This window comes from Schistocerca piceifrons, chromosome 1 (assembly GCF_021461385.2).
Source record: "Schistocerca piceifrons isolate TAMUIC-IGC-003096 chromosome 1, iqSchPice1.1, whole genome shotgun sequence".
NCBI classification, from domain to species: Eukaryota; Metazoa; Arthropoda; class Insecta; order Orthoptera; family Acrididae; genus Schistocerca; species Schistocerca piceifrons.
In genome coordinates, this window is record NC_060138.1 from 879098273 (window position 1) to 879124590 (window position 26318).

The following is a 26318-nucleotide window of genomic DNA, read 5'->3' on the forward strand; positions in this document are numbered from 1 at the left end:
GGGGAAACAATAAGAGCAGATGACCAAGAGCGGAGTGCTAGGATTAAAAAGGGTGTAAGACAGGGATGTAGCCTTTCGCCCATACTATTCAATCTGTGCATCGAAGAAGGATTGATGGAAGTAAAAGAAAGGTTCAGTAGTGGAATTAAGGTGCTAGATGAAAGGATATCAATGACAACGATTCGCTGATGACATTGCTGTCCCGACTGAAAGTTAAGGAGAATTACATGATGTGCTGAAAGGAATGTACAGAATATCGATTGAAAGTACATAGAAGAAAAGCGAAAGTATTGAGAAGTAGCAGAAATGAGAACAGCGAGAAACTTAACATCAGGATTGATGCTCACGAAGTCAATGAAGCAGCAAAATAACCGTTGACGGACGGAGCAAGCAGGGCATCAAAAGCAAACTAGCAATGGCAAAAAGGTCATTCGTGGCCAACAAAAGTCTACTAGAATCTAACATAGGCCTTAATTTGAGGAATAAATTTATGAGAATGTACTTTAGAGCACAGCGCTGTATGGTAGTGAAACATGTACTGTGGGAAAACCGGAACATAAGAGTATCAAAGCATGTGAGATGTGGTGCTACAGGTTGAAAATTAAGTGGACTGATAAGGTAAGGAATGAGGAGGTTCTGCGCAGAATCGGAGAGGAAAAGAATATGTGGAAAACATCGACAAGGAAAAGGGACAGGATGATACGATACCTGTTAAGACATGAGGGAATGACTTCCATGACACTAGAGGCAAAAACTGTAGAGGAAGACAGAGATTGGAATACATCCAACAGTAATTGAAAGCGTAGGTTGCAAGTGCTACTCTGAGATGAAGAGGTTAGCACAGGAGAGGAATTCGTGACGGGCTGTATCAAACCAGCCAGAAGACCAATGTCTCAAAAAAAAAAAAAAAAGTATGGAGCTCTATAAGGTGCATGTATAGTGTGGTTTCATGTTTGTATTTCATGGTGACAAAGAAGGGGAAGCATGAAACCCGGTGCCGGCACATAGCCCACTCCTGTTGAACAGAACCAAGTGGGCCACCGAGCGTGAAGTCCTCATCCGACGGGTGGATCTGCGTCAACAGTGTCACATGCTCTCACTTCATGAGACGATGTGGAGAGGTCTGCATTTTCATCCAGGGTATTGGCGGAAGCCTAACGATCACGGACTTTACTCCTCTTCCATTTTGCCTTGATGGCAAAGGGAAAACTGCGAACAGCGCGTGGTGTAATCAGACGGTAATCCATCCAAGTACCAGGCACTCCCTACTTTGCTTAACTTCAGTGATCTGATGGGAACCGAAGTATTCAACGAGGCAAGTACTTTGGCGCGCTTTTGTTGGTGAGTAATCATATTACAGCTTGACATATGGGGTGTTGGATTCAACATATAATAATATAAAATGTAATAACTTCAGGCGTAGTTGATATATTTATTGGTAACTTAAAATGGTTTCTGTGTTTGCTTGTGGCAGTTGGCACAGCGTGCTTTTTTTATTTCTATCCGAGAAGTTGAGTACCAATTGCCATAGCTGTAGCCTTAAAATCCTTTAGTAGTTCTTTAGTAATTATCTATTTTCGAGGCAGGCAAACCAAAAAGATTTCTCTCTGATATTGGCCACTATTTGTCAGTAATGAAATTTCCTTAATAGCGACATACTTTCAAAAAGCCTTTCAGCCCCTATTTTCACCCTCTTGGGAGTAGAATTTCGGACAGTATAAGATCCGCACCATCTCCAAACTTAGTTTCTATTCTTAGCAGCTGTGGCTGGGCGATGATGAGGCAATGTATCGCTCTGACCTCATTTCATCCCCTTAGGGGTTGAATTTCCAAAAACATTGACATGTGTATGTATTATTTCTGACAGAGAAGGCAAATTTAAATTCTCATAGATTTAACTTTAAAAATGCTTTCATAATAAAAAATTTTCATCAAAAATCTCATCCTCCATCCCCTATTTCACCCCGTTATGGATTCAGTTTCCAAAAACACTGAAACATTTTTTATTTGTAACCGGGAAGTCAGATAGCAGAGTTCATACATGTAGCTTTAAAATACTTCAGTAGTTCTTTAATAATGAAATGTCTTCAAAAATAACTTTCACCCATTATTTCACTCCAACAGAGTTAAATTTCCAAAAAAGCTGAAACACACATTTCTTTGTTTATGATCGAGAAACCAAACATCCGTTTTGATAGGGCTAGCCTCAAAACTGCCTTAATAGCAACATTTTTTTAAAGAAACACTTCATCCGCTATTTTTACCCTCTTAGCGTTAGAATTCCGAAAAATCGCTCCTTAAACGATGCCTACAGGATAAGATCCACACTTTGTCCCAATTTCAAGTTTAATCCTTAGCGGTTTGGACTGGGCGCTGATGAATCAATCAGTCAGTCAGTCAGGACATTGTCTTTGATAAATAAAGATATACGAGAGCTATCCACAAAGTACATTACGTTTTGGAATTAAAAATAAATAAAGTATTGGAAATTTTTTTATTATATAAAGATGAAAGCCACAATTAAATACTACTTTTCTACATAGTTGCCATTTAAATTAAGGCATTTATCGTAGCGATGGACGAGCTTGGAAATTCCTTCGTCGTAAAATTCGGCCGCCTGCTCCTTCAACCACGTGGTTAACTCCTCTTGAAGCTGTGCGTCGTCATCAGAACGCTGCATAGCCAACCACTTCTTCATTGCTGGGAATAAGTGGAAGTCACTCGGTGCCAGGTCGGGACTGTACGGCGGATGAGGAAACAACTCCCACTTAAAAGATTCGAGAACTTCACGAGTGGCATTTGCCGTGTGGGCCCGGGCGTTGTCGTGAATCAGCAAGATCTTTGAGCCTAACTTTTCCCTGCGCTTGTTTTGTATTGTTCTTCTGAGGTTGTGCAGAGTTTGGCAATACCTTTGCCTCTTTCCAGGAAATCCACAAAAATCACACCTTTTCTGTCGCAAAAGAAGAGGTAACCACGTGGTTGAAGGCGCACGCGGCCGAATTTTACGACGAAGGAATTTCCAAGCTCGTCCATCGCTACGATAAGCGCCTTAATTTAAATGGAAACTATGTAGAAAAGTAGTATTTAAGTGTGGCTTTCATCTGTATATAATAAAAAAATTCCAATACTTTACTTATTTTTAATTCCAAAAGGAAATGTACTTTGTGGATAGCCCTCGTATCTTGGAATACAGCTGACAGGTAAGGTGAGCAGGCGAACTTTTCTGATGAAATAAAAAGTAAAAGGAAAATTTTGTGAAGCTAAAACATAGAAATATCGGTGGCGAGGCGTCATATAAAATGTCAAATGTCTAATAACTAGCACAGCATTGCGTTGGAGCAAAGATATAGATGATAATGTGAGAAATAGAATTATCGACCAAGTCATGTCACAAGCGATTCCAAGCAACGTAGAGGTAAATATATGGTGTAAGTGCAACGTAACTGAAGCTACTAACATGTGCTGACGCATGCCCGCAGGTGATCTTCATCTTCTCGCTGATGGGGTACGAGGAGATGCTGCCGGGCGAGTACGTGTACCCTGCGTGGAGCATCAGCGTCGGCTGGGTGCTGACCGCCTCGTCCCTCGTCTGCATCCCCCTGTACATCATCTACATGCTCATCACCACTCCCGGGACCTGCCTGCAGGTAACCGTCACTCTGATCCGTCAATTCTACCATCGGAAACCCGTCTCTCCTAACCCGTCTCTAAGGAATCGGCTCATCGAGTAGAGTATGGTGTTGAACAATTGTGGGGCAGTACAAAGATCCTGACCGGAAGTCATAAAACGGCGTAATTTTCCAATATATCTAATTTTATGGATTCGATTAAGAACAAATATCTAACCGTGCCAATGTGCATCACATAAGACTGTCATCCTCCTATTCAGTCATGAATATTGCATCACACGAGTAATTTCTGCAGATTCTACCCATGGAGTCAAATGTCTGCCGTAATATCAAGTAGTAGCTACAGCCATAATCATCATGAGGCATGGATTTTCACATATTCAGCTATCATACTGCCGCACGAAAGGATTTCTTCACACTTGTTGCTAAACATATCTAACCCTGATGTCATCGTGGGCGTTTCTTCCACGCTGCGATTGAATGTGATTTGTCTGTTGAAACTGTTGGCTCCGGTACAGTGTGCTGTTACAAGCGAGAAGATCTCTACCATAACCTGCAGGAACACGATTCTGAATATTTGTGACCAATTTTATTTCGAATAGGTACCAAATATACCGTGCGCTTTCTTTCACGGAAGATATTCTCGCTATCCTCCAGTCTGTACCTAACTGCATTCTTTGCTTGGATGAGCACTCCTCGCGTCACTGCTATCAGTTACGCAAGTATTGTCTTGTTATTACTACCAGTAGTACACACATCACACACGGTGGTGTCAGACTTGTGAGTTCTTGTTATTCATCAATTCGTTGCAGGACTTCCTGTATTACCCTAATTTTCCTGTAATACGTCGGGGTAAGTGGTGTGATTTTAAGTGCAAACGCTCTCCGTGCTGTTAGGAATATCGAAGTAGTATCCGGATATATTTTCATGATCTATAATCGTCTCGACATTCCTGACATTCAATGCAACAGTGGCAACTGCTGTAGACGATAGATCTATAGATTTCGCTCCACAAATCCTAAAACGTGTTAATCTCTTACAGGTTATTTCTAAGACTATAAATAGCCACTAATGTGACTGTCATATGCTTTATCTGAGTATGTGAAAATGTCTTCTAACAAATTTCACGATATGTATATAGTTCATATTTCATGTTAAACTGGCTGCGTTATAGTATTTGCAGGATATGTAAGTTCTCACATCTCGAGGAAGGTAAGAGTATACAGTCAAGTGAAAATCCGTAATAGCAAGTTCTCGTTATACACTCCTGGAAATGGAAAAAAGAACACATTGACACCGGTGTGTCAGACCCACCATACTTGCTCCGGACACTGCGAGAGGGCTGTACAAGCAATGATCACACGCACGGCACAGCGGACACACCAGGAACCGCGGTGTTGGCCGTCGAATGGCGCTAGCTGCGCAGCATTTGTGCACCGCCGCCGTCAGTGTCAGCCAGTTTTCCGTGGCATACGGAGCTCCATCGCAGTCTTTAACACTGGTAGCATGCCGCGACAGCATGGACGTGAACCGTATGTGCAGTTGACGGACTTTCAGCGAGGGCGTACAGTGGGCATGCGGGAGGCCGGGTGGACGTACCGCCGAATTCCTCAACACGTGGGGCGTGAGGTCTCCACAGTACATCGATGTTGTCGCCAGTGGTCGGCGGAAGGTGCACGTGCCCGTCGACCTGGGACCGGACCGCAGCGACGCACGGATGCACGCCAAGACCGTAGGATCCTACGCAGTGCCGTAGGGGACCGCACCGCCACTTCCCAGCAAATTAGGGACACTGTTGCTCCTGGGGTATCGGCGAGGACCATTCGCAACCGTCTCCATGAAGCTGGACTACGGTCCCGCACACCGTGTGGCCGTCTTCCGCTCACGCCCCAACATCGTGAAGCCCGCCTCCAGTGGTGTCGCGACAGGCGTGAATGGAGGGACGAATGGAGACGTGTCGTCTTCAGCGATGAGAGTCGCTTCTGCCTTGGTGCCAATGATGGTCGTATGCGTGTTTGGCGCCGTGCAGGTGAGCGCCACAATCAGGACTGCATACGACCGAGGCACACAGGGCCAACACCCGGCATCATGGTGTGGGGAGCGATCTCCTACACTGGTTGTACACCACTGGTGATCGTCGAGGGGACACTGAATAGTGCACGGTACATCCAAACCGTCATCGAACCCATCGTTCTACCATTCCTAGACCGGCAAGGGAACTTGCTGTTCCAACAGGACAATGCACGTCCGCATGTATCCCGTGCCACCCAACGTGCTCTAGAAGGTGTAAGTCAACTACCCTGGCCAGCAAGATCTCCGGATCTGTCCCCCATTGAGCATGTTTGGGACTGGATGAAGCGTCGTCTCACGCGGTCTGCACGTCCAGCACAAACGCTGGTCCAACTGAGGCGCCAGGTGGAAATGGCATGGCAAGCCGTTCCACAGGACTACATCCAGCATCTCTACGATCGTCTCCATGGGAGAATAGCAGCCTGCATTGCTGCGAAAGGTGGATATACACTGTACTGTGCCGACATTGTGCATGCTCTGTTGCTTGTGTCTATGTGCCTGTGGTTCTGTCAGTGTGATCATGTGATGTATCTGACCCCAGGAATGTGTCAATAAAGTTTCCCCTTCCTGGGACAATGAATTCACGGTGTTCTTATTTCAATTTCCAGGAGTGTACTTTCTCGCGTGTTTCAATCGTAAAGAGGGTGTTCCATGTACACCTCTCTCTACGATCACGTAATTCACTACCGTGCCTCAACGATCACAATGAAAGTGAAATGACCGTATAGCATTGTTGGCCGGCATGTCCCATTGGGGTTCTACCGCCAAGTGCAGGTCTCATTTCAGTCGGCGCTACATTGGGGGACTTGCGCCTGATGATGATAGATGAAATGATAAATGCAACACAACATCCAGTCCCCGAGCGGAGAAAATCTCCTACCCGGCCGGGAATCGAACCAAGGCCCAGTGCATGGGAAGCAAGCACGTAACCACTCACCTAAGCAGGCGGACAACGATCAGAATAATGTGACGGTACCAAGGCAGTGTTTGCTGCATTTTTCATAGGTGAATTTCAGATCTTGTGGATCTGTCGTGGTGTCACAAAGTCATTTGACTTGTCTAATCAAGTTTCGCCATGCCATTGCCATGGTCTCACATACTGAGTCCATGAACAACATAGTTCGAGGGCACTGTTTAGCGTCTGAGGAATCTCTACAAACTTAGGTAAATTATGAACAGTAATTAAAGAGGTTCTTCAAAGCTTTATAAATGCCGGGTCTTGCAGATCTCATTAAAAGTTCTCCGAAATAGCTATAAAACAAGTGAGATTAGAACATGCAACGCCAAACAGCTTGATATCAAATCGCCTGACAACGAGGACCGACACTTACACTCAATAGACGAATGTTGTATAAAATGCCTGAAATATGATACTGGTTGCTTGTTATACATAGCCCCACAGCTAATGTAACGGAAAATTATGACTCCCTGATGTAGTTGCTATCTTCCATACAACACTCCCTACATGTTAGGTATTGATGCTAATAATTAGTAACGGGTTGCTATGACGTTGCGTAAACAGTACGCACCGATAACGAGAGGTCTGCTAGTGCAAGGCATCTGTGCTCTGTCTCACGCGGAAAAAAACCCACGCAAGATATCTGTGACGAAAAAACACAGTCCTCGCCTTTTCTGCTCTTATAATCTAAAGCCGCGAACAGGTAAACGTAATCGGATTTCACACGGAAAAGGGGCTCGTTCCTCTTCAGATCGCGCAAATAAAAGGTAAAGTACCGCTTATCCACGTCCTTTTCGAAATGAGAAGCTTAAAGGTATTGTTCTTTCATTGTTACTTATTTCTCTAAGAGCAAAACAACAATCTACATGAATCGTGTAATTGTTGTAAGTGAGGAGAAAGGTTCTGTTTGGAATACTAAGGACAAATATTGTAAATTCATAAAATTGTTTCAGTGTAGTATACTAATGTGGTCTCAAATGTTCTTGGCTAATGTGAAGGAGTGAGTAACAACAAAAGTTGAAACTGTATCAGAGTTACTCGTGGATTGTACATTTAACGTATTAAGCTGCAAACACTTGCAACTTTTTAAAGCTATGCAAATCGCTGTAATAGCACATCATTAAATCATATTCTATGAGGAATGCTGCTCTTTGTGTTATAAAGGTCGATCGGAAAGTTTCAGTTTGAAGGTGTTGCATTCGTGTCGTTCCAGAATGTTTTCAGTAAATGCGGAAACGTGAACTATGTTAACGTTATTACTAAGTGCGTCCAAACAGACGAACGTTTTGTTATTCCTTTCTTGGCTGCCGAAGAGCAAACACCGGTGGACATCCATCATAGAATGAAGAATGTACACTACTGGCCATTAAAACTGCAACACCACGAAGATGACGTGCTACAGACGCGAAATTTAACCTACAGGAAGAAGATGCTGTGAAACGCAAAAGATTAGCTTTTCAGAGCATTCACAGAAGGTTGGCGCCGGTAGCGACACCTACAACGTGCTGACATGAGGAAAGTTTCGAACCGATTTCTCATACACAAACAGCAGTTGACCGGCGTTGCCTGTGATGCCTCGTGTGAGGAGGAGAAATGCGTGTCATCACGTTTCCGACATTGAAAAAGGTCGGATTGTAGCCTATCGCGATTGCGGTTTATCGTATCGCGACATTGCTGTTCGCGTTGATCGAGATCCAATGACTGTTAGCAGAATATGGTATCGGTGGGTTCAGGAGGGTAATACGGAACGCCGTGCTGGATCCCAACAGCCTCGTATCACTAGCAGTCGAGATGACAGGCATCTTATCCACATGGCTATAACGGATTGTGCAGCCACGTCTCGATCCCTGAGTCAACAGATGGGGACGTTTGCAAGACAACAACCATCTGTACGAACAGTTCGACGACGTTTGCAGCGGCATGGGCTATCAGCTCGGAGACCGTGGCTGCGGTTACCCTTGACGCTGCACCACAGACAGGAGCGCAAACGATGGTGTACTCAACGACGAACCTGGGTGCACGAATGGCAAAATGTCATTTTTTCGGATGAATCCAGGTTCTGTTTACAGCATCATGATGGTCGCATCCGTGTTTGGCGACATCGCAGTGAACGCACATTGGAAGCGTGTATTCGTCATCGCCATACTGGCGTATCACCTGGCGTGATGGTATGGGGTGCCATTGGTTACACGTCTCGGTCACCTCTTGTTCGCATTGACGGCACTTTGAACAGTGGACGTTACATTTCAGATGTGTTACGACCCGTGGCTCTACCCTCCATTTGATCCTTGCGACACCCTACATTTCAGCAGGATAACGCACGACCGCATGTTGCAGGTCCTGTACGCGCCTTTCTGGATACAGAAAATGTTCGACTGTTGCCCTGGCCAGCACATTCTCCAGATCCCTCGCCACTTGAAAACGTCTGCTCAATGGTGGCCGAGCAACTGGCTCGTCACAATACGCCAGTCACTACTCTTGATGAACTGTGGTATCGTGTTGAAGCTGCATGGCAGCTCTACCTGTACACGCCATCCAAGCTCTGTTTGACTCAATGCCCAGGCGTATCAAGGCCGTTATTACGACCAGAGGTGGTTGTTCTGGGTACTGATTTCTCAGGGTCTATGCACCCAAATTGCGTGAAAATGTAATCAGATGTCAGTTCTAGTATAATATATATGTCCAATGAATACCCGTTTATCATCTGCATTTCTTCTTGGTGTAGCAATTTTAATGGCCAGTAGTGTATACTGGTTGGCATGTCTGCCGAAAACCACCGTTGTAGAAATCTGCGATGGAGTTTGCTGATGCATCGTGCTAACGCATGTCCTCCGGTCGCAAATACCGTAACGCCTTGATCTCTCCCCGTGCTTTCATTCCGTTGAGAAAGGCATTACAGGGTCGACGATTTCTGACGGAAGAGGATGCGCAGCAGAAAGTTACCGATTTCTTCACGCACCAGGACACGGTGTTTTACCAAACAGCTACCTTCAGCCTTGTGCGTCAGTGGGAAGTTTGTCTCAATGCTCACGACTATTTTTCCTGATTGTCATACCGGTTCTGATAATACGGCCTTCGTACGGAAGCTTTTGATAGCTCCTTACACATTCTGGGAAATTAGAATTTTGTTTCCGTAATTTTGCATGCTGAACATTTCTGTTTCTACTAAGGCAACCATTAATGAGAGACAATTGTGTATGAACTCTTTTTCCACTACAACAAAACTTTTTTTAATTACTTTCCGACTCATGGAGAGTGAGCTGTCCGTAACTGTATCTTCAAGTAGGTGAAACTGTAGTGCGGTGTCAATAAATAATAGTTACTTACGATTGGCACCACGCCTTTCGAGAGCATGTTCTGATCTTAAGGTGTCCTTAGACTGAATTATATTCTCATGTCCATCACGGGCATCAGTACGAGGTGTGAGCTCCCCATGCACGAATGGCCTCTTGTATTCAATGTGGCATGGAAGCAAACAGCCTGCGAATGTCATCTTGACGAATTTCTTGCCATGCCTGAAACACATGCTATGACAGTTCGTGTAGAGTACTGGCTGGAGGCTGATGCGAAACTGTACGTCTTCCCATCGCAGTCCATACATGCTGAATGGATAACAAATTAGGGGATCGGGCAGATGAGTCAAGGATCCGTACATTGTTCAGTTCTTCTGTGGTTTGAACGACAGTGTGAGGTCTTGGATTATCTTGCTGGAAAATTCAATTTCATGAAGCGTATGACAACAAGGTTTACTACACACGTCACATACTGACGGTAATTCAGCTTCCATTCATTATTTATCAGATCAATCCTGTTATCATATCCAGTATCTCATCACACCATTATTCTAGAAGGTGGAGAGGTATGGGTCTCGTCAATCGCTGCTCCCTGTAACTCATTACAAGGTTGTCAATGGAAACTTTAGCGTCTATCTGACCATCACAAACAAAAGTTGGAGTCATCGCTCAACACTACAGAAAGCCACACAATATCCCTGTTAACTATTTCCCTACACAGTGCAAATGCCTGTTGTCTGTGGTGTGGTAAACGACGCCTGCCAACTCGGGACCTCACAGTAATCTGTCCCAATGCTTTGTGGTGACGCACTGCCTGTAAACTTCGCCCAGATGTCAGTTGTTGTTATTCGCGTACTAATCAGAAAGCGTCGAACAATCCTCCGATGTTCCGATGGTGTCGACCTCCTGGAAGGACCCGTGTCTGCTCTGCTCGACACACAGTTGTCCTGAGTCTGTCTCATCACCACACATTCTGTACCCGTTACACTACAGACAACAGTCAGTGAGATTTGTCGATATGAGACTCGTATGTTCCTCAAGCTAATGATTCGATCTTTCTCAGTTTTTCACTTCTCGACGGATGACGATGACTTGCGCGTGCACGTTCTGGGGGTATGGTGTGTTGCGATCACCAGCTGAAAAGTTCCAGTAGCGTGAGACACATCCAGACGCCCCCATGCACTGTCGGAAAGGCTGCTTAAATTACGTGCTCCTGAGGAAGTTTGACACCCTCTATTCCCCTCATCAGACAATAGCTAAAATGTAGTTAGATGGTAGTTATAACGACAGTAAATGGTGAGTGACTTGGGTCAGAACATGTGCCTATTTTTTAAGCGGTAAGAGGCAGCTTTTTATATAACCGCCACATAGCATTGATTATGTCTACCACTGTCTTAGAGAAGCAAGCAAGAGGTATATTTGCCGGCCGAAGTGGCCGTGCGGTTAAAGGCGCTGCAGTCTGGAACCGCAAGACCGCTACGGTCGCAGGTTCGAATCCTGCCTCCGGCATGGATGTTTGTGATGTCCTTAGGTTAGTCAGGTTTAACTAGTTCTAAGTTCTAGGGGACTAATGACCTCAGCAGTTGAGTCCCATAGTGCTCAGAGCCATTTGAACCATTTGAAGAGGTATATTTCATATAATGCGATCATTAAACCCGAGAACTTATTGTGTTCTCACATAAAACAATGGACCATTTTTCAAGTTCATTGCCTCACTTATGACCAATGGCCAACGTTTTAGCTATTTGGGTGGTCAACTGAGATACTGCATGTACTAAACATTGAAGAACTGTTGAATGTTTCGAGGTATATGGCAAAGAGATTCAGAGTCATATGCTGCTCACACTGTCCTCTGTGAAAGGTTGAAGCAGTAGTAGGTCGGAAGGCCAGTGTCCTATGCGGTGATAGGGTTTTGGTTAAACAACATGTGCAAGGCATTATCTTGTCCCAACGTTTCCCCAAGAAAGAGCAGTAGTACAATTTACTGTTTGTAATATTACCGGTTAGTAGCACTGAAAATCGCAGATGACATACTTTGGTAAACTCGCACAGAGTTACGTTCAGTAATATGTATATAGAAGCAAATATTTATTCACTGACGAGAATTCATCTTCAATACGCTCTCAGCAGGTTGCTTCCGATCTAAATCACAAGATGGTACAAACCAGAAACGAGAAAAAGGCAATTACATTCCACCTGAAGGTGGGAAACTTTCATTTTAAAATTTGGGTGGTGACGTGTCTCCGTTTCCTTTCCATTAAGTGTTCAAAGTTTTATTTAAATGGCAATTCTAGGCTGATAATCATAGTTAGAGTAGGTATGGATCAAAACTTTATGATAATTTGTGGTTTTGGATATCACAATTCTATAATTCTAACCAAACGTTTTAATGTCTGTAGAAATGCCGCAGCGAAAATCAGAGTACGTATTTTACATCTGTAGGTATTCAGAACATAAAAGATTATAACTATTAAACTTTTAAGGCATATTTGATGCCTGTAAGTATTCAAAAATTTCTGATGGATTTTTGTAAAATAATGAGCCGAACTGCTAAGAAACATTGTTTATAGTTAGCGCAAAGATTATTACCCAGTAACACGACTTACTTTTTACTGAAGAAGCTACGAAAAATGCTAGCTTCTAACACAAATACAGAAAAGATCAATAACATATCATGCTGCCTTTGCGAAAGGCGTATTGCATCATGTAGTATACTTGGCTCAGTCCTTTACTGAGCGGTGAATTGAAAGGCGTGCTGGAATAGCATTGCACCTGCAAAGAGATGTTATCCAAATCTTTACCAAAGAGGTAGCAGAGGTGTCATTTTTGTTGCACCAACCCTGTATGATTTTGGCCATATGGAGCAAGCGTAGACGAGAGCACGTGGGCTCGTTCATTGACGCACCCTGAGTTTGCACATGCAAATGCACTCTATTGTGACTTGCTGACGTCATCAGCCACTGTCAAACAAAGCCACTGTTCATATAAGGAAGCATTGACAGCAGCATCAGCTGTCAGTTAACATTGCTTCTGATGTGTAGGCTACCGTCCAAGCTGGCACTTTGAGAATAAAAGGAATCTCTTATCTGCACCTGCCACCAGAAAAGGATCTATGATTGTAACTACTTTTTTTTATTTCTATTCGTATCGCTGTATTCATTTTAAGCTGAGAGCTATGTAACTCTTGACACTAATCAAAACTTTATTTTTAGTTAGTAGAAGTACTTGCAATGATCATGACATCCGTCTTTTGTCCGATATGAATAAAAATCTTAGTTCATAATATTTACTTCAAATAAATGATTCATATATTGTAAGACACTAGAAAATAGTCAAGAGGAAAAAAGGTTTCAGATACATGTTACAATAACTGGCCTGTCCTGTCTTTCTCGTTCTCTTGTACACCGGCTGCCACTATACACAATTCCCACTATACAATATGTTATTTTTAAAAGAAAAATTATATAATATTTAGAGTCTCAAGGCACAGACAGCTATTTTTCGATTAGACGTCAATTTAGTAAAACTAAGAAACAGCCATTAATGACCACACCATAGGCAGAAAATTGTAAAAATAGTTGTTTATGGCAACAATCACATAAACAATTAATTTTTTGTGTATTATAATATAATAAAATAATGGAATAGATTATAATAAAACGTTAAAATGCGTGGCTTTTTAAAATGTATTGAATTAATGAGATTAATTTTTCGGCATGAATGACAAGCACAATAAGCTGAGCTATACCTGGAAATAAGTTCGTATTAGTTTATATAGTTTTGCAGGGGGAAGTAATTTCTTTCTCCGCTGTAGATTTGTGCTTACCCTTCTTTATAATGCTACGTTTGGTCGCCGTGTTCCCATTGAGCTTATCAAACCTTCGTAATTTTCCAAAGAACACAGGTGGGCTTTAGTTCCTGTAATTATCGTACTATTTGAAATAATAACTCACACGACATTTCTGTTAATAAAACAATACTGTATTTTTCTAAACGGTGCATATATGAAACACATACTCCTCACTTATTTATAGCGGCCCCAAAATGGCGGTCTACAATTACTCGCTTAAAATGGCTCGTTCACTAGCTGAACGCGAATCCTTCCTTTCTCCTCCTGGTACAAGAAAAACTCGTCTGTTTTTTAACAACGGAAAATCAAAAATACCTGACGGTAGGCATTGGCTCTATGATGGACTACCGCTTCATTTTTTCTCTTTGCCTTTAAAGAAGACGAAAACATAAAAGGAATGCAAAAGGTTTATCACAGTATGCAAGTAGATGTATATCCTCGGCTGTTGTCACATTACACCGCACACATTTTCAATTATTTCTCTTCCTACCGTAATGTACTTTGTGCCTGTTTGTACATTAACACTACTTTCACTTTCAGATATTTGCCTTAGTGTTCACGTATCTCATTTGTACAAGTTATAATTACTGAATATATCATTGAACCTTATTAGTGATTCAGAGATTTCACTTTTCTTCCTTCTAGTAAATGCTCTCTTGTATTCTTTATTTCTTAATCAATATATCTGCTTTGATTTCCATGTGTGCATACGATACTAGATGTAGTAAGATACAAAAAGATGAGCTCGAATTCACAGAAGCATTAAAGTAATATATCGAAATTTTATTGGCTAAAGACGGAAGTAGTAGAGTCCCAAACTTTATATTAAGTTCTATAATTAGTTCTATAATTATTTCAAATCATTCCTAATGAACCCTGAAAGAAGTTAGTCAAAACAGTCAACTATTGTGAGAAATATTCCTTTGTCTTTCCAAAACCTCTACTGACTGAGATTTGAGAAACACCATCACCAAAGGTTTTGCAGAATACAGCAGCCACAGCCAAAATCATCACCGCTAGATTACAAACTCTGTGCATAATTTAACTGAAATACCGTATGTCTGTAGCAGGTGTTCCATTCTGCAAGTAAAAGTGTCAACCAAATCCCAGGAAAAACATTCTTCAAGCACTTAAATGTAAATTTACAACACTTGTAACAGCTAAGGCGTAGGAGAAGAATTAAAAATGGTTCAAATCGCTCTGAGCACTATAGGACTTAACAACTGAGGTCATCCGTCCCCTAGAACTTAGTACTTAAACATAACTAATCTAACGACATCATATACACTCCTGGAAATTGAAATAAGAACACCGTGAATTCATTGTCCCAGGAAGGGGAAACTTTATTGACACATTCCTGGGGTCAGATACATCACATGATCACACTGACAGAACCACAGGCACATAGACACAGGCAACAGAGCATGCACAATGTCGGCACTAGTACAGTGTATGTCCACCTTTCGCAGCAATGCAGGCTGCTATTCTCCCATGGAGACGATCGTAGAGATGCTGGATGTAGTCCTGTGGAACGGCTTGCCATGCCATTTCCACCTGGTGCCTCAGTTGGACCAGCGTTCGTGCTGGACGTGCAGACCGCGTGAGACGACGCTTCATCCAGTCCCAAACATGCTCAATGGGGGACAGATCCGGAGATCTTGCTGGCCAGGGTAGTTGACTTACACCTTCTAGAGCACGTTGGGTGGCACGGGATACATGCGGACGTGCATTGTCCTGTTGGAACAGCAAGTTCCCTTGCCGGTCTAGGAATGGTAGAACGATGGGTTCGATGACGGTTTGGATGTACCGTGCACTATTCGGTGTCCCCTCGACGATCACCAGTGGTGTACAACCAGTGTAGGAGATCGCTCCCCACACCATGATGCCGGGTGTTGGCCCTGTGTGCCTCGGTCGTATGCAGTCCTGATTGTGGCGCTCACCTGCACGGCGCCAAACACGCATACGACCATCATTGGCACCAAGGCAGAAGCGACTCTCATCGCTGAAGACGACACGACTCCATTCGTCCCTCCATTCACGCCTGTCGCGACACCACTGGAGGCGGGCTGCACGATGTTGGGGCGTGAGCGGAAGACGGCCTAACGGTGTGCGGGACCGTAGCCCAGCTTCATGGAGACGGTTGCGAATGGTCCTCGCCGATACCCCAAGAGCAACAGTGTCCCTAATTTGCTGGGAAGTGGCGGTGCGGTCCCCTACGGCACTGCGTAGGATCCTACGGTCTTGGCGTGCATCCGTGCGTCGCTGCGGTCCGGTTCCAGGTCGACGGGCACGTGCACCTTCCGCCGACCACTGGCGACAACATCGATGTACTGTGGAGACCTCACGCCCCACGTGTTGAGCAATTCGGCGGTACGTCCACCCGGCCTCCCGCATGCCCACTATACACCCTCGCTCAAAGTCCGTCAGCTGCACATACGGTTCACGTCCACGCTGTCGCGGCATGCTACCAGTGTTAAAGACTGCGATGGAGCTCCGTATGCCACGGAAAACTGGCTGACACTGACGGCGGCGGTGCACAAATGCTGCGCAGCTAGCGCCATTCGACGGCCAACACCGCGGTTCCTGGTGTGTCCGCTGTGCCGTGCGTGTGATCATTGCTTGTACAGCCCTCTCGCAGTGTCCGGAGCAAGTATGGTGGGTCTGACACACCGGTGCCAGTGTGTTCTTTTTTCCATTTCCAGGAGTGTACATCCATGCCCGAGGCAGGATTCGAACCTGTGACCGTAGCGATAGGCGGCGGCGCTATACGTAGCCTTTAAAATAGCGTCCATAATGGAGGTGCGTTCCAAATAAAGGATTGTTATTGAGTTTCTTTTCGCTGAAGATAAGAACATCGCTGATATTCATACGCGCTTGCACAGTGTCTACAGAGACCTGGAACTTCCTCAGAAGTTAATTCCCGTAGTGCTCAGAGTCATTTGAACCATTTTTGAACGTGGCACTTAACAAAAGCACGATTAGTCGTTGGGTAAGGCGTCCGTGTTCATCGCAATGAAAGTACATTGAAGTTCACTGTGCAGCCCAGATCTCGCAACTTCCGACTTCCAACTGCTGACCCACGGAGGATGCACTCCGCGGGAAGCAGTACGTGGATGATGGGGAGGTTATTTAGGCAGCAAGAGTTGGCGCAAGACGTCGACTAGTAGTTTGGCACCATGCGGGTATACAGGCCCTTCCTGTAAGGTACCATAAGCTCGTCGCATTGCATGAAGATTACGTAGTAAAGTACGGTTTTGTAGTGAAAACAGTAAGAATAATGTGGTGTACCGGAAACCTGAAGTGAACCTGCCCTCAGAAAAAATTGTGTTGTGTTATTTATTGAACGCCTCTCGTAGGAGGATCATTATGGAAGTCATGGCGACTATGGCAGATAGTGCGAACGTGTAGCATCACTGTAGTCACAGTAAACACATTCTAAAGCCCGCGGCAAACATTAAAGAAATCAACCGACGGATTGCGACTGCATGCGAGGAGAGCTCAGTACCATCGCCTGAAATATTCAGTGTGAGGTTGGCCTCGTTGCAGGATGACTCTCCCTCACCCACCCAACTTACCAGACCTCAGACCATGCGACTCCAACCTCATTTGACAACTGAGGAATCCACTGCGTGGGAGCAGGTTTGTAAACAAGTCGAATATGTCACGGTATTTCGTCGAGAGATGCCACACACTGATAGCAATCTCAGTGGCACTCAGTGCCTTCACCATCGTTGGAAACTGTGTGAATGCACTGCGGGACTACTCTGAAGCACAATAGTTGATTTTCATTCATTTTTGTTCCGTTTGTACTCGCTCACAATACATTTACATTGAGCTCCAATACGTGTTTTTCATTTCAACCTTTGACGTGACCACCGGTACTGGAACCATTTTTCATGTTAGCACTCAGATGCACATGCCATACTGGTTCAGTGCACATAATGGAATTCTCATGATATCGCATTATCGTAAGGTATACCATAGTTTCCATAACTTATGGAATGACCCTTGTAATTGAAACGACGATTTAGGATTATCTTCCAATGTTCGTAAAGGTACAATACTTACAGCGAAATAAACTCCACATACCAGCTATAGAAAAAAATATAATATAAAAGAGAAATCAACAGAGGTTGTGACCCGTATACCTGGCGATCGGTATTTTATCATCAGATTTCATATAAACACGTTACTATTTCGCGTAAATAAGAAACGACGATAAATACTTGAGGACAACAAGAGCACTTATTGGAAGGGGCAATTTCTCAAGTTTCGTACTAAACGAATTTGCTGAGCTTCGTAGAAACTGCTGGAAAACAGTGAATGGCTACATTTCCTTCTTATTTCTTCTTATAGTCGCCGAAAGGGTTATCGTTGGCGCCTGCCCGATGTAAGTGCAACGGAGATGAACCATGGTGGACGATCGTTCGTACCAAGGTAGTTATCAGCTTCCTGCTCAGCTGAAATTTTCGAAACCAAGTAGAGCTTCTAATTACTAGTTGGATCGCAACGTACTGTTGACCTTTTATGGGAGATGGAAAAGCGCCAAACCTCTTCCCATTTCTCTGCCGCCTGTTTCCGTATCCATAACAGGAAATCGGAGAATGTTAGACTTATGGACATTACAGGACCAAAAACGGTGGTCTCTTTCGGTAACTGGTCGACTTTTCCACTGTAACACAATCCTACATGAGCTGGTGCCCATAGCAAGGAGATTCTCTTACCTCTTCGTTTACCTTGCAATGATTCTCGTATAATTTCCAGTATTTGAATACTAATTTTACTGTTTCAGTTAAGACTGCAACAAGCAAAAATTCGTAAATTTGTGCTAAGATCTTAAGGGACCAAACTGCTTAGGTCATCGGCCCATAAGCTTACACACTACTTAATCTAACTTAAACTAACTTACGCTATGGACAACACTCACACCGATGCCCGAGGTAGGACTCGAACCTCCAATGGGGGAAGCCGCGCGGACCATGACAAGGCGCCATTAGACCGTGCCGCTACCCCGCGCGGCTCACTGCAACAAGAACAGCCACTACCACCGATTCCTTATAGAATCGAACTGCTATGTATAAAACAACTTCAAACGTCTGACTGCTTTACAAATGAGTTACTGTGTTAAATGCACGATCCAGTCACATTAGCGTTAGTACCGCCTATGTTCGACGTCAACGTGCAATAACCACTCACACACGGCAGGTGGCAACACTAGCACAAGAGGTTATATAAAGCGTGTCAGGACACGGCAAGCAGTGCAGTCGTTGTCATAATGCAGACATGTTCAAAAGGGCAAGATCACCGACTTTCGAGCCAACATTTGTGAAAACCGTTGCCTCCCGCCGTGGTTAAAGTGTACTATGCATGGCAAATTGGGTCTACCATTGGCGCCGAGGCAACTGTGCTGCTGGTTCAGATGGCTCTGAGCACTATGGGACTTAACTTCTGAGGTCATCAGTCCCCTAGAACTTAGAACTACTTAAACCTCACTAACCTAAGGACATCACACACATCCATGCCCGAGGCAGGATTCGAACCTGCGACCGTAGCGGTGGCGCGGTTCCAGACTGAAGTGCCTAGAACCGCTCGGCCACAACGGCCGGCTAACTGTGGTGCACCACGGGCCGTAGGTGACAGAGGTGAATGACGGCTGTGAGGGTGTGTACTGGCGAATAGAAGTGCACCTGTTGAGGAAGTGACCGCCCAGATGAAGCAAGATCAACAGTGTCCCCTCAAAAAACGTTCAGCGGATGTTTCTGCTGATAGGTCTCCGCAGCAGGTGCCCGGCTCGTGCACCCGTGCCGACTGAAGTTCATCGGCGACGAAAGCTGGAACTTGCATGCCAGCACCGCAACTGGATGTCCATGGAATGGCAACAGGTGGCCTTTTCAGATGAATCGCGTTTTACGCTCCATCGAAGAGATGGCTATTGCCGCGTTCGGCCCTGCAGCTATCGTCGGAAGCGTCCTGTTCGAAACAGGAAGCGTTATGGCATTCCCTGGGTGATCTCGACATTCTGGAAGGCACAGTGGATCAACAAGAGTATGTATCTACCCTTGGTGACCAAGTCTACCCCGACACGTAGTTTGTTCTTTCTTCGACATGATGGCATCTGCCAACAGGGAAATTGCAACGTGTCACACAGCTCGAAGTGCACGTAAGCAGTTCGAAGAGCACATGAATGACTTTGCCGTACTTTCCTGACCACCAAACTACCGGCATATAAATCCAGTCATGAATCTGTGGAGCCGCGTCGACGGGGCTGTTAGCGCCTCGACCGAGAAACCTAGCACACTTGGTCACGGCACTGGTCGGCATGGCTCCACATCTCCGCCAGTGGCTTCCAGAGCCTCACTGAGCCCCTTTCTGTACATCTGCGTTGCAAAAGGTGGCTACTCTGGCTTTTGACAGGTTCTCACATTAATGTGACTGGACCGTGTACTTAGAGTCAAGCATTTAAGCGAGAAAAAGCTTAGTAAGGGTTCTGAATTACTCTCATCAGCAAACAGTGGTACGAATAGTCTGTATAATCTGCGCTCCGTCTCAAGCAAAAGCAGTTTTGCACTCATCTCATTGTTTGTGACTTCATATCCCCTGAACTCCACGTCATACGATGACGTAATTTAGCAGGTACATTCAGTGGTATCTGTGGATACTGTCTGATAAATGTGTTTGTAACAGAGTCCGCAGTAAATTCAATCATTCAAACATCGTACACGATGCTAAAGTTTTACTGCGTGAACTGAGGGAATGTAGTAAGTGAAAAACGTTTTTCGTTTCATCATTTTGTGGGGGCATGCCAGCGAGAAACAGACTTGAAATTATGTGTAAAGCTTGTTGGTCGCTAACTGCTCTCATTCTCAGATACTGGCTGAATCACGTCTGGGTAATTTGAGCGCTGTGAGTCATGCTGCCTCAAAACGTATATTCAGTGTTTACCTGCAGTACTTGACTTGTTGTGTTAAACCATTGACATAAGATTATACCTCGGGATGTGCAAATTATGGAAACAATTTAAATTTTTAAATTCAGTCAATAGTTATATGGAAATGAGCGTTTGCTATCACTGGCCGGGAGGCCCCTTGTGGGACAGGTCCGGCCGCCTTGGTTCAGGTCTTATTACATTCGACGCCACACTGGGCGACCTGCGAGCCGCACGGGGATGAAATGATGATAAAGACAGCACAACTCCCAATTCCTGAGTGGAGAAAAACGCCGACCCAGCCAGGAATTGAACCCGGCCCCGTAGGACGGCAATCCGTCGCGCTGACCACTCAGCTGTCGGGGCGGGCGATAGTTGTATCAAATACTGAAAATGAAATTTTTGTTGTGTTTGCAAGCTGTTAGATAGTCAAACTACAAGTGTCTTCTTCAACCGTGCACCTTGTTAGACGTTCAGCGCCGTATTGCAGTGTAATAAAATCTCTGGCAGCGCCGTATTGCAGTGTAATAAAATCTCTGGCAAAGTTCTTTTATCAAAGCCATTTGGTGAAGTCGTTGATAGTGTGCTAGGTAAGCTTTTATCAAAGATATTAGATAAAAGTTGAAGCATGGGTCTAGCTTTTACGTGTACATCTATACTCTGCAAACCCCTGTGAGGTGCATGGCAGAGGGGACGTCCGATTGCACCAGTTATAAGGGTTTTTCTCCTGTTCCATTCACGTATGGAGCGCGGGAAGAATGACTGTTTGAATGTCTCTTATCCTCTTTTTACATTCTAATCGATTCTGTGTATAGCGTCTCAGTGGACATGTTAGAGTCAGTGTGGTATTCCGCTAAGCAATATATGATTTACCTTTAGCATAGAAGCCTGTCCAAATCACGACATTTCCACCAACAAAATTTCTGCTCATTCTTACCTGCTGCTCTGTTCCCAGATAATGCCAATGATATTGAAATCTATTCGGCCTATCTTAATTAAACTTCTTCTCATGATTGAAAATCACTTTATCCCATTCTGAAGCATACGATTTATGTGTTTCACAAACTCCAATCTGGCCTGCTTATGTTTGGTTGTTAGGGCAGGTTTCTGCAGTCTTTCCTTGAATGCAAGATATTTGGCATTTGACAAAATTTCTTGTACACGTCTGGCAGTTATTGACAACTGTAGATCCGCAAGAAATTTAGAATAAAAGTATGTGGCCCTTGCTTCGTGTAAAAGGAACCTCTTCGATGCCTCAAATAATTTTCTACTTTGGCCATATTTTTCTTTCTATTAGTATCGTGCGCCCAATTTAACGAAATTACCAATCACTGTACTTGAACAGCTCAATATCTTGGCGATTTGACGGTTAGAGTGTCCCATTTCCATACACGCACCGAATTTTGTTTTTTCATCTCATGGCAAATGTTTCCCGTGAGGCATCGTCACAATTTATACAAAAAAAAGTTCAAATGTTTGTGAAATCTTATGGGACTTAACTGCTATGGTCATCAGTTCCTAAGCTTACACACTACTTAGCCTAAATTATCGTAAGGACAAACACACACACACACCCCCAGGGAGGACTCGAACCTCCGCCGGGACCAGCCGCACAGTCCATGACTGCAGCGCCTCAGACCACTCGGCTAATCCTGCGCGGCTACAATTTAAACAAGCACTATCACTAATGATTTTTGTTTCTTATCTGCAGCAGAGGCACATACGCACACACTTACACTGCAAAGAGTTTACTGCCTTTATACTGTGTTCCACCTTCTACCACCTGAATCGTTGATTTCTTGTTACATACGCCATCAAATGCGATACCATTTGACTACATTTGTGAGTGTACCAGATCTCATACTATTGCGTATACAATGGGCACAAATATTTCAGTCGTCAATGCTAATTTTCCTGCAGTTATCCATGCGTTTATACTGATTTCCACTACTGTATGACGAAAAATTTTACAATAGTCTAATTGCTTCAGTGAAGGTGTTTGGTGAAAGAAGTTTGACGAAATCTTCGGAAAAGATCTTTTGCAGTATAATAGATACTCTTTCTGACAAGAGAACCTTCCTATCGCACGCCCCTCAGATTTAGTTATAAGTTAGCACAGTGGATAGGCCTTGAAAAACTGAACACAGATCAATCGAGAAAACAGGAAGAAGTTGTGTGGAACTATGAAAAATGTAAGCAAAATATACAACGCGCAAGATAGGCAACATCAAGGATAATGTGAGCTCAGGAGCGCCGTGGTCTAGTGGTTAGCGTGAGCAGCTGCGGAGAGGTCCTTGGTTCAAGTCTTCCCTCGAGTGAAAAGTTTACATTCTTTATTTTCGCAAAGCTATGATCGTTCGTTATTGACGTCTCTGTTCACTGCAATAAGTTTAGTGTCTGTGTTTTGCGACCGCACCGCAAAACCGTGCGGTTAGTAGACGAAAGGACGTGCCTCTCCAATGGGAACCGAAAACATTTGAACCCAAGGTCATAGGTCATCCGATTCCTCCACAAGAAAACGGGTCTGATATATTCTATACGACACTGGTGACGGCATGTGCGTCACATGACAGGAATATGTTGTCAACCACCTAACTTGTACACTTGGCGAATGGGTAAAAAGATTCTTCTACCTTGCCCGATTTAGGTTTTCTTGTGGATGTGATAATCACTCCCAAAAAAGTGGTGAAAACATAAGAGTTTGTCACATGTTGTTGTGGTCTTCAGTACTGTGACTGGTTTGATGCAGCTCTCCATACTACTCTACCCTGTGCAAGCTTCTTCATCTCCCAGTACCTACTGCAGCCTACATCCTTCTGAATCTGCTTAGTGTATTCATCTCTTGGTCTCCCTCTACGATTTTTACCCTCCACGCTGCCCTCCAATACTAAATTTGTGATCCCTTGATGCCTCAGAACATGTCCTGCTAACCGGTCCCTTCTTCTCGTCAAGTTGTGCCACAAGCTCCTCTTCTCCCCAATTCTATTCAATAGCTCCTCATTAGTTATGTGATCTACCCATCCAATCTTCAGCATTCTTCTGTAGCACCACATTTCCAAAGCTTCTATTCTCTTCTTGTCCAAACTATTTATCGTCCACGTTTCACTACCATAATGGCTACACTCCATATAAATACTTTCAGAAACGACTTCCTGACATTTAAATCTATACTCGATGGTAACAAATTTTTCTTCTTCAGAAACGCTTTCCTTGCCATTGCCGGTCTACATTTTATATCCTCTCTACTGCGACCATCATCAGTTATTTTGCTCCCCAAATAGTAAAACTCCTTTACTACTTTAAGTGTCTCATTTCCTAATCTAATTCCCTCAGCATCACGCGACTTAATTCGACTACGTTCCATTATCCTTGTTTTGCTTTTGTTGATGTTCATCTTATACCCTCCCTTCAAGACACTGCCCATTCCGTTCAACTGCTCTTCCAAGTCCTTTGCTGTCTCTGACAGAATTACAAAGTCATCGGCAAACCTAAAAGTTTTTATTTCTTCTCCATGGATTTTAATACCTACTCCGAACTTTTGTCACATAAACTGCAACAAATGAATGCAACAGTTTCACAGTCGTGTGTTTCGATGTTTGTTTAGGCGTAGCGTCCCCATACTACGGCGCAGTTACCTCGCATCGGACGGACGGACGGACAGACGGTAATTGTCTGAAAATAAAAAATTAAACTTTTCACTCCAGGGAAGACTTGAACCAAGAACCTCTCGTTGCGCAGCTGCTCATGCTAACTACCGGACCACTGCGCTCCTGAGCTCACGTTCTCCTTGATGTTGCCTATCTTGCCCTTGGACTACGGTACAGTTTGTATATTTTGCTAATTTTTTTCATACTTCCACACAACTTCTTCCTGTTTCTCGATTGATCTGTGTTCAGTTTTTCAAGGCCTATCCACTGTGCCAACTTATAACTAAATCTGAGGGGTGGTGGGGGGGTGGGGGGGGGTGCGATGGGGAGGTTCCCTTGTGAGTGTGAAACACGTGCGAGTTGAACACCTGTCGTTGTTTGTGTGCAGCGCGTGAAAGCGGCAGTGAAGCCGTGCGACGAATGCGACGAGCCGGCAGCGGTGACCGTCAACTCCAACTACGGCGCAGCGGACAGCACGGGCGGCGGCTGCGCAGGCGCAGTGGCGGTCTCTGGCGGCGGCGCGGGCACGCACGTGTGACGCAGCCGGCCGGAGTGGCTCGTGTGAGCGCGCCACAGCCACCGGCACCGCGACACAGCTGCAGCCACAGCCGCGGAACACGCAGGCGGTTCAGTCTGGCCGCCAGAAGCAAGGTCGCGAAGCGGCCCTCCGCTGCTGGCCGCTGTTTGCACAGCCCCAGAGATCGCATTACTCGACTCACTTTGTCTGCGGCTATTGTGGAACGCCGAGAGCTGCCTGCTCTCCTGCGCTCACCCCTTCCCACCCCCCTTCCCCCATTAATCCTCGCCCTTCCTCCCAATTCCCCTTTTCCATAAAAGGGCACCTTCCATTTACCGACGTGTCGACCAAGAAGAATTGCAGTTGACGATCAGCCTGCATTTGTATTCGCATTTCTATATCTCTCCGCTTTCTGTGTACCGATTTCTTTTTTTTTATACTTGTATATCTAGTATTGGTGTTAACGACGTGAGAAAACACGTCACCTCACGCCCTCGGCAAGAGGAAAATGCATGCAAAGCGATCTTCCGATTCTGTAACACCGTGCAAGTAGTGGTCTTAAGAATTGCTGGCTATATACGCACGGTAAGCTGTTAGTGTCGTAGTCACTATTAACGAATTTGATTAGGTGCTGAGTAGCAACCATTTCACGCATATTAAAGTTTTGATACAAATCGCGAGGATCCTCGAGTAGTATAAGACACGTTTAGAGAACTGTCACACATCTTGAAATTTCGGCTGTTTACACTCACAGGCACGCTGCTTGTTAATGTGAATTTTCTTTAAGACATCTTTTATTTCCTTTAGTCGAAAACACTTTCTCAGTGAAAACCATTCCAGATATTTCTCGCAAAAATTTTTGTTAACATAATTTTATTAAGCCGACAGTTTTCAGCTTTTCTTTGTTGTTGGGGTAAAAACGTATTCAAACAATTTCAAAGAGAGCAGCCTATTTTTCCGTATAACTGTTTGGAAGGCACATCATTAAATTATCTCTTGTAAGCTGCTTTATGTGTTACATTTCCCCAGGCAGGCTCTCTCGCTCTCTCTATTTCTCTCTCTCTCTTTTTTACACACACATACACATACACACACACACACAACTAATAGTCGGGATTTCAGGACTAAGTATAAACATGAAAATGTAGTGTACCATACTGAGTAAATTCCGTACATGTGTAGTTCATTTCAATAGTAATCTTATGCGTGTTTGCTGTGAAATGGTGAAAAAATAGGATCCTCAGGCCATTTTGATGTACTAGTGTTGCCTCAAATGACAAATCCGATATTAAGATATTTCAATTACAATATGCATTGTGAGTCTTTAGGAAGTTACTTGACGACTGTAAACTATACTTACAGAAGGTAGTGCTATAGATGCAATATAATATCAACATTATAATGGACCCATACACCACAAAAAACATAA

The 26318-nt window shown here is 44.3% G+C and overlaps 1 protein-coding gene across 1 annotated transcript in view; it reads left to right on the top strand.

Annotated features, from left to right (window-relative positions):
• LOC124776180 (sodium-dependent serotonin transporter) overlaps window positions 1-24910 on the top strand; it is a 470801-nt gene extending 445891 nt beyond the window's left edge. Inside the window, exons 12-13 of the mRNA XM_047251016.1 lie at window positions 3480-3647; window positions 24761-24910. Of these exons, the coding sequence (XP_047106972.1) occupies window positions 3480-3647; window positions 24761-24910 (318 nt within the window). The remainder of the gene's footprint in view (window positions 1-3479; window positions 3648-24760) is intronic.
• Window positions 24911-26318: the final 1408 nt, after the last annotated feature.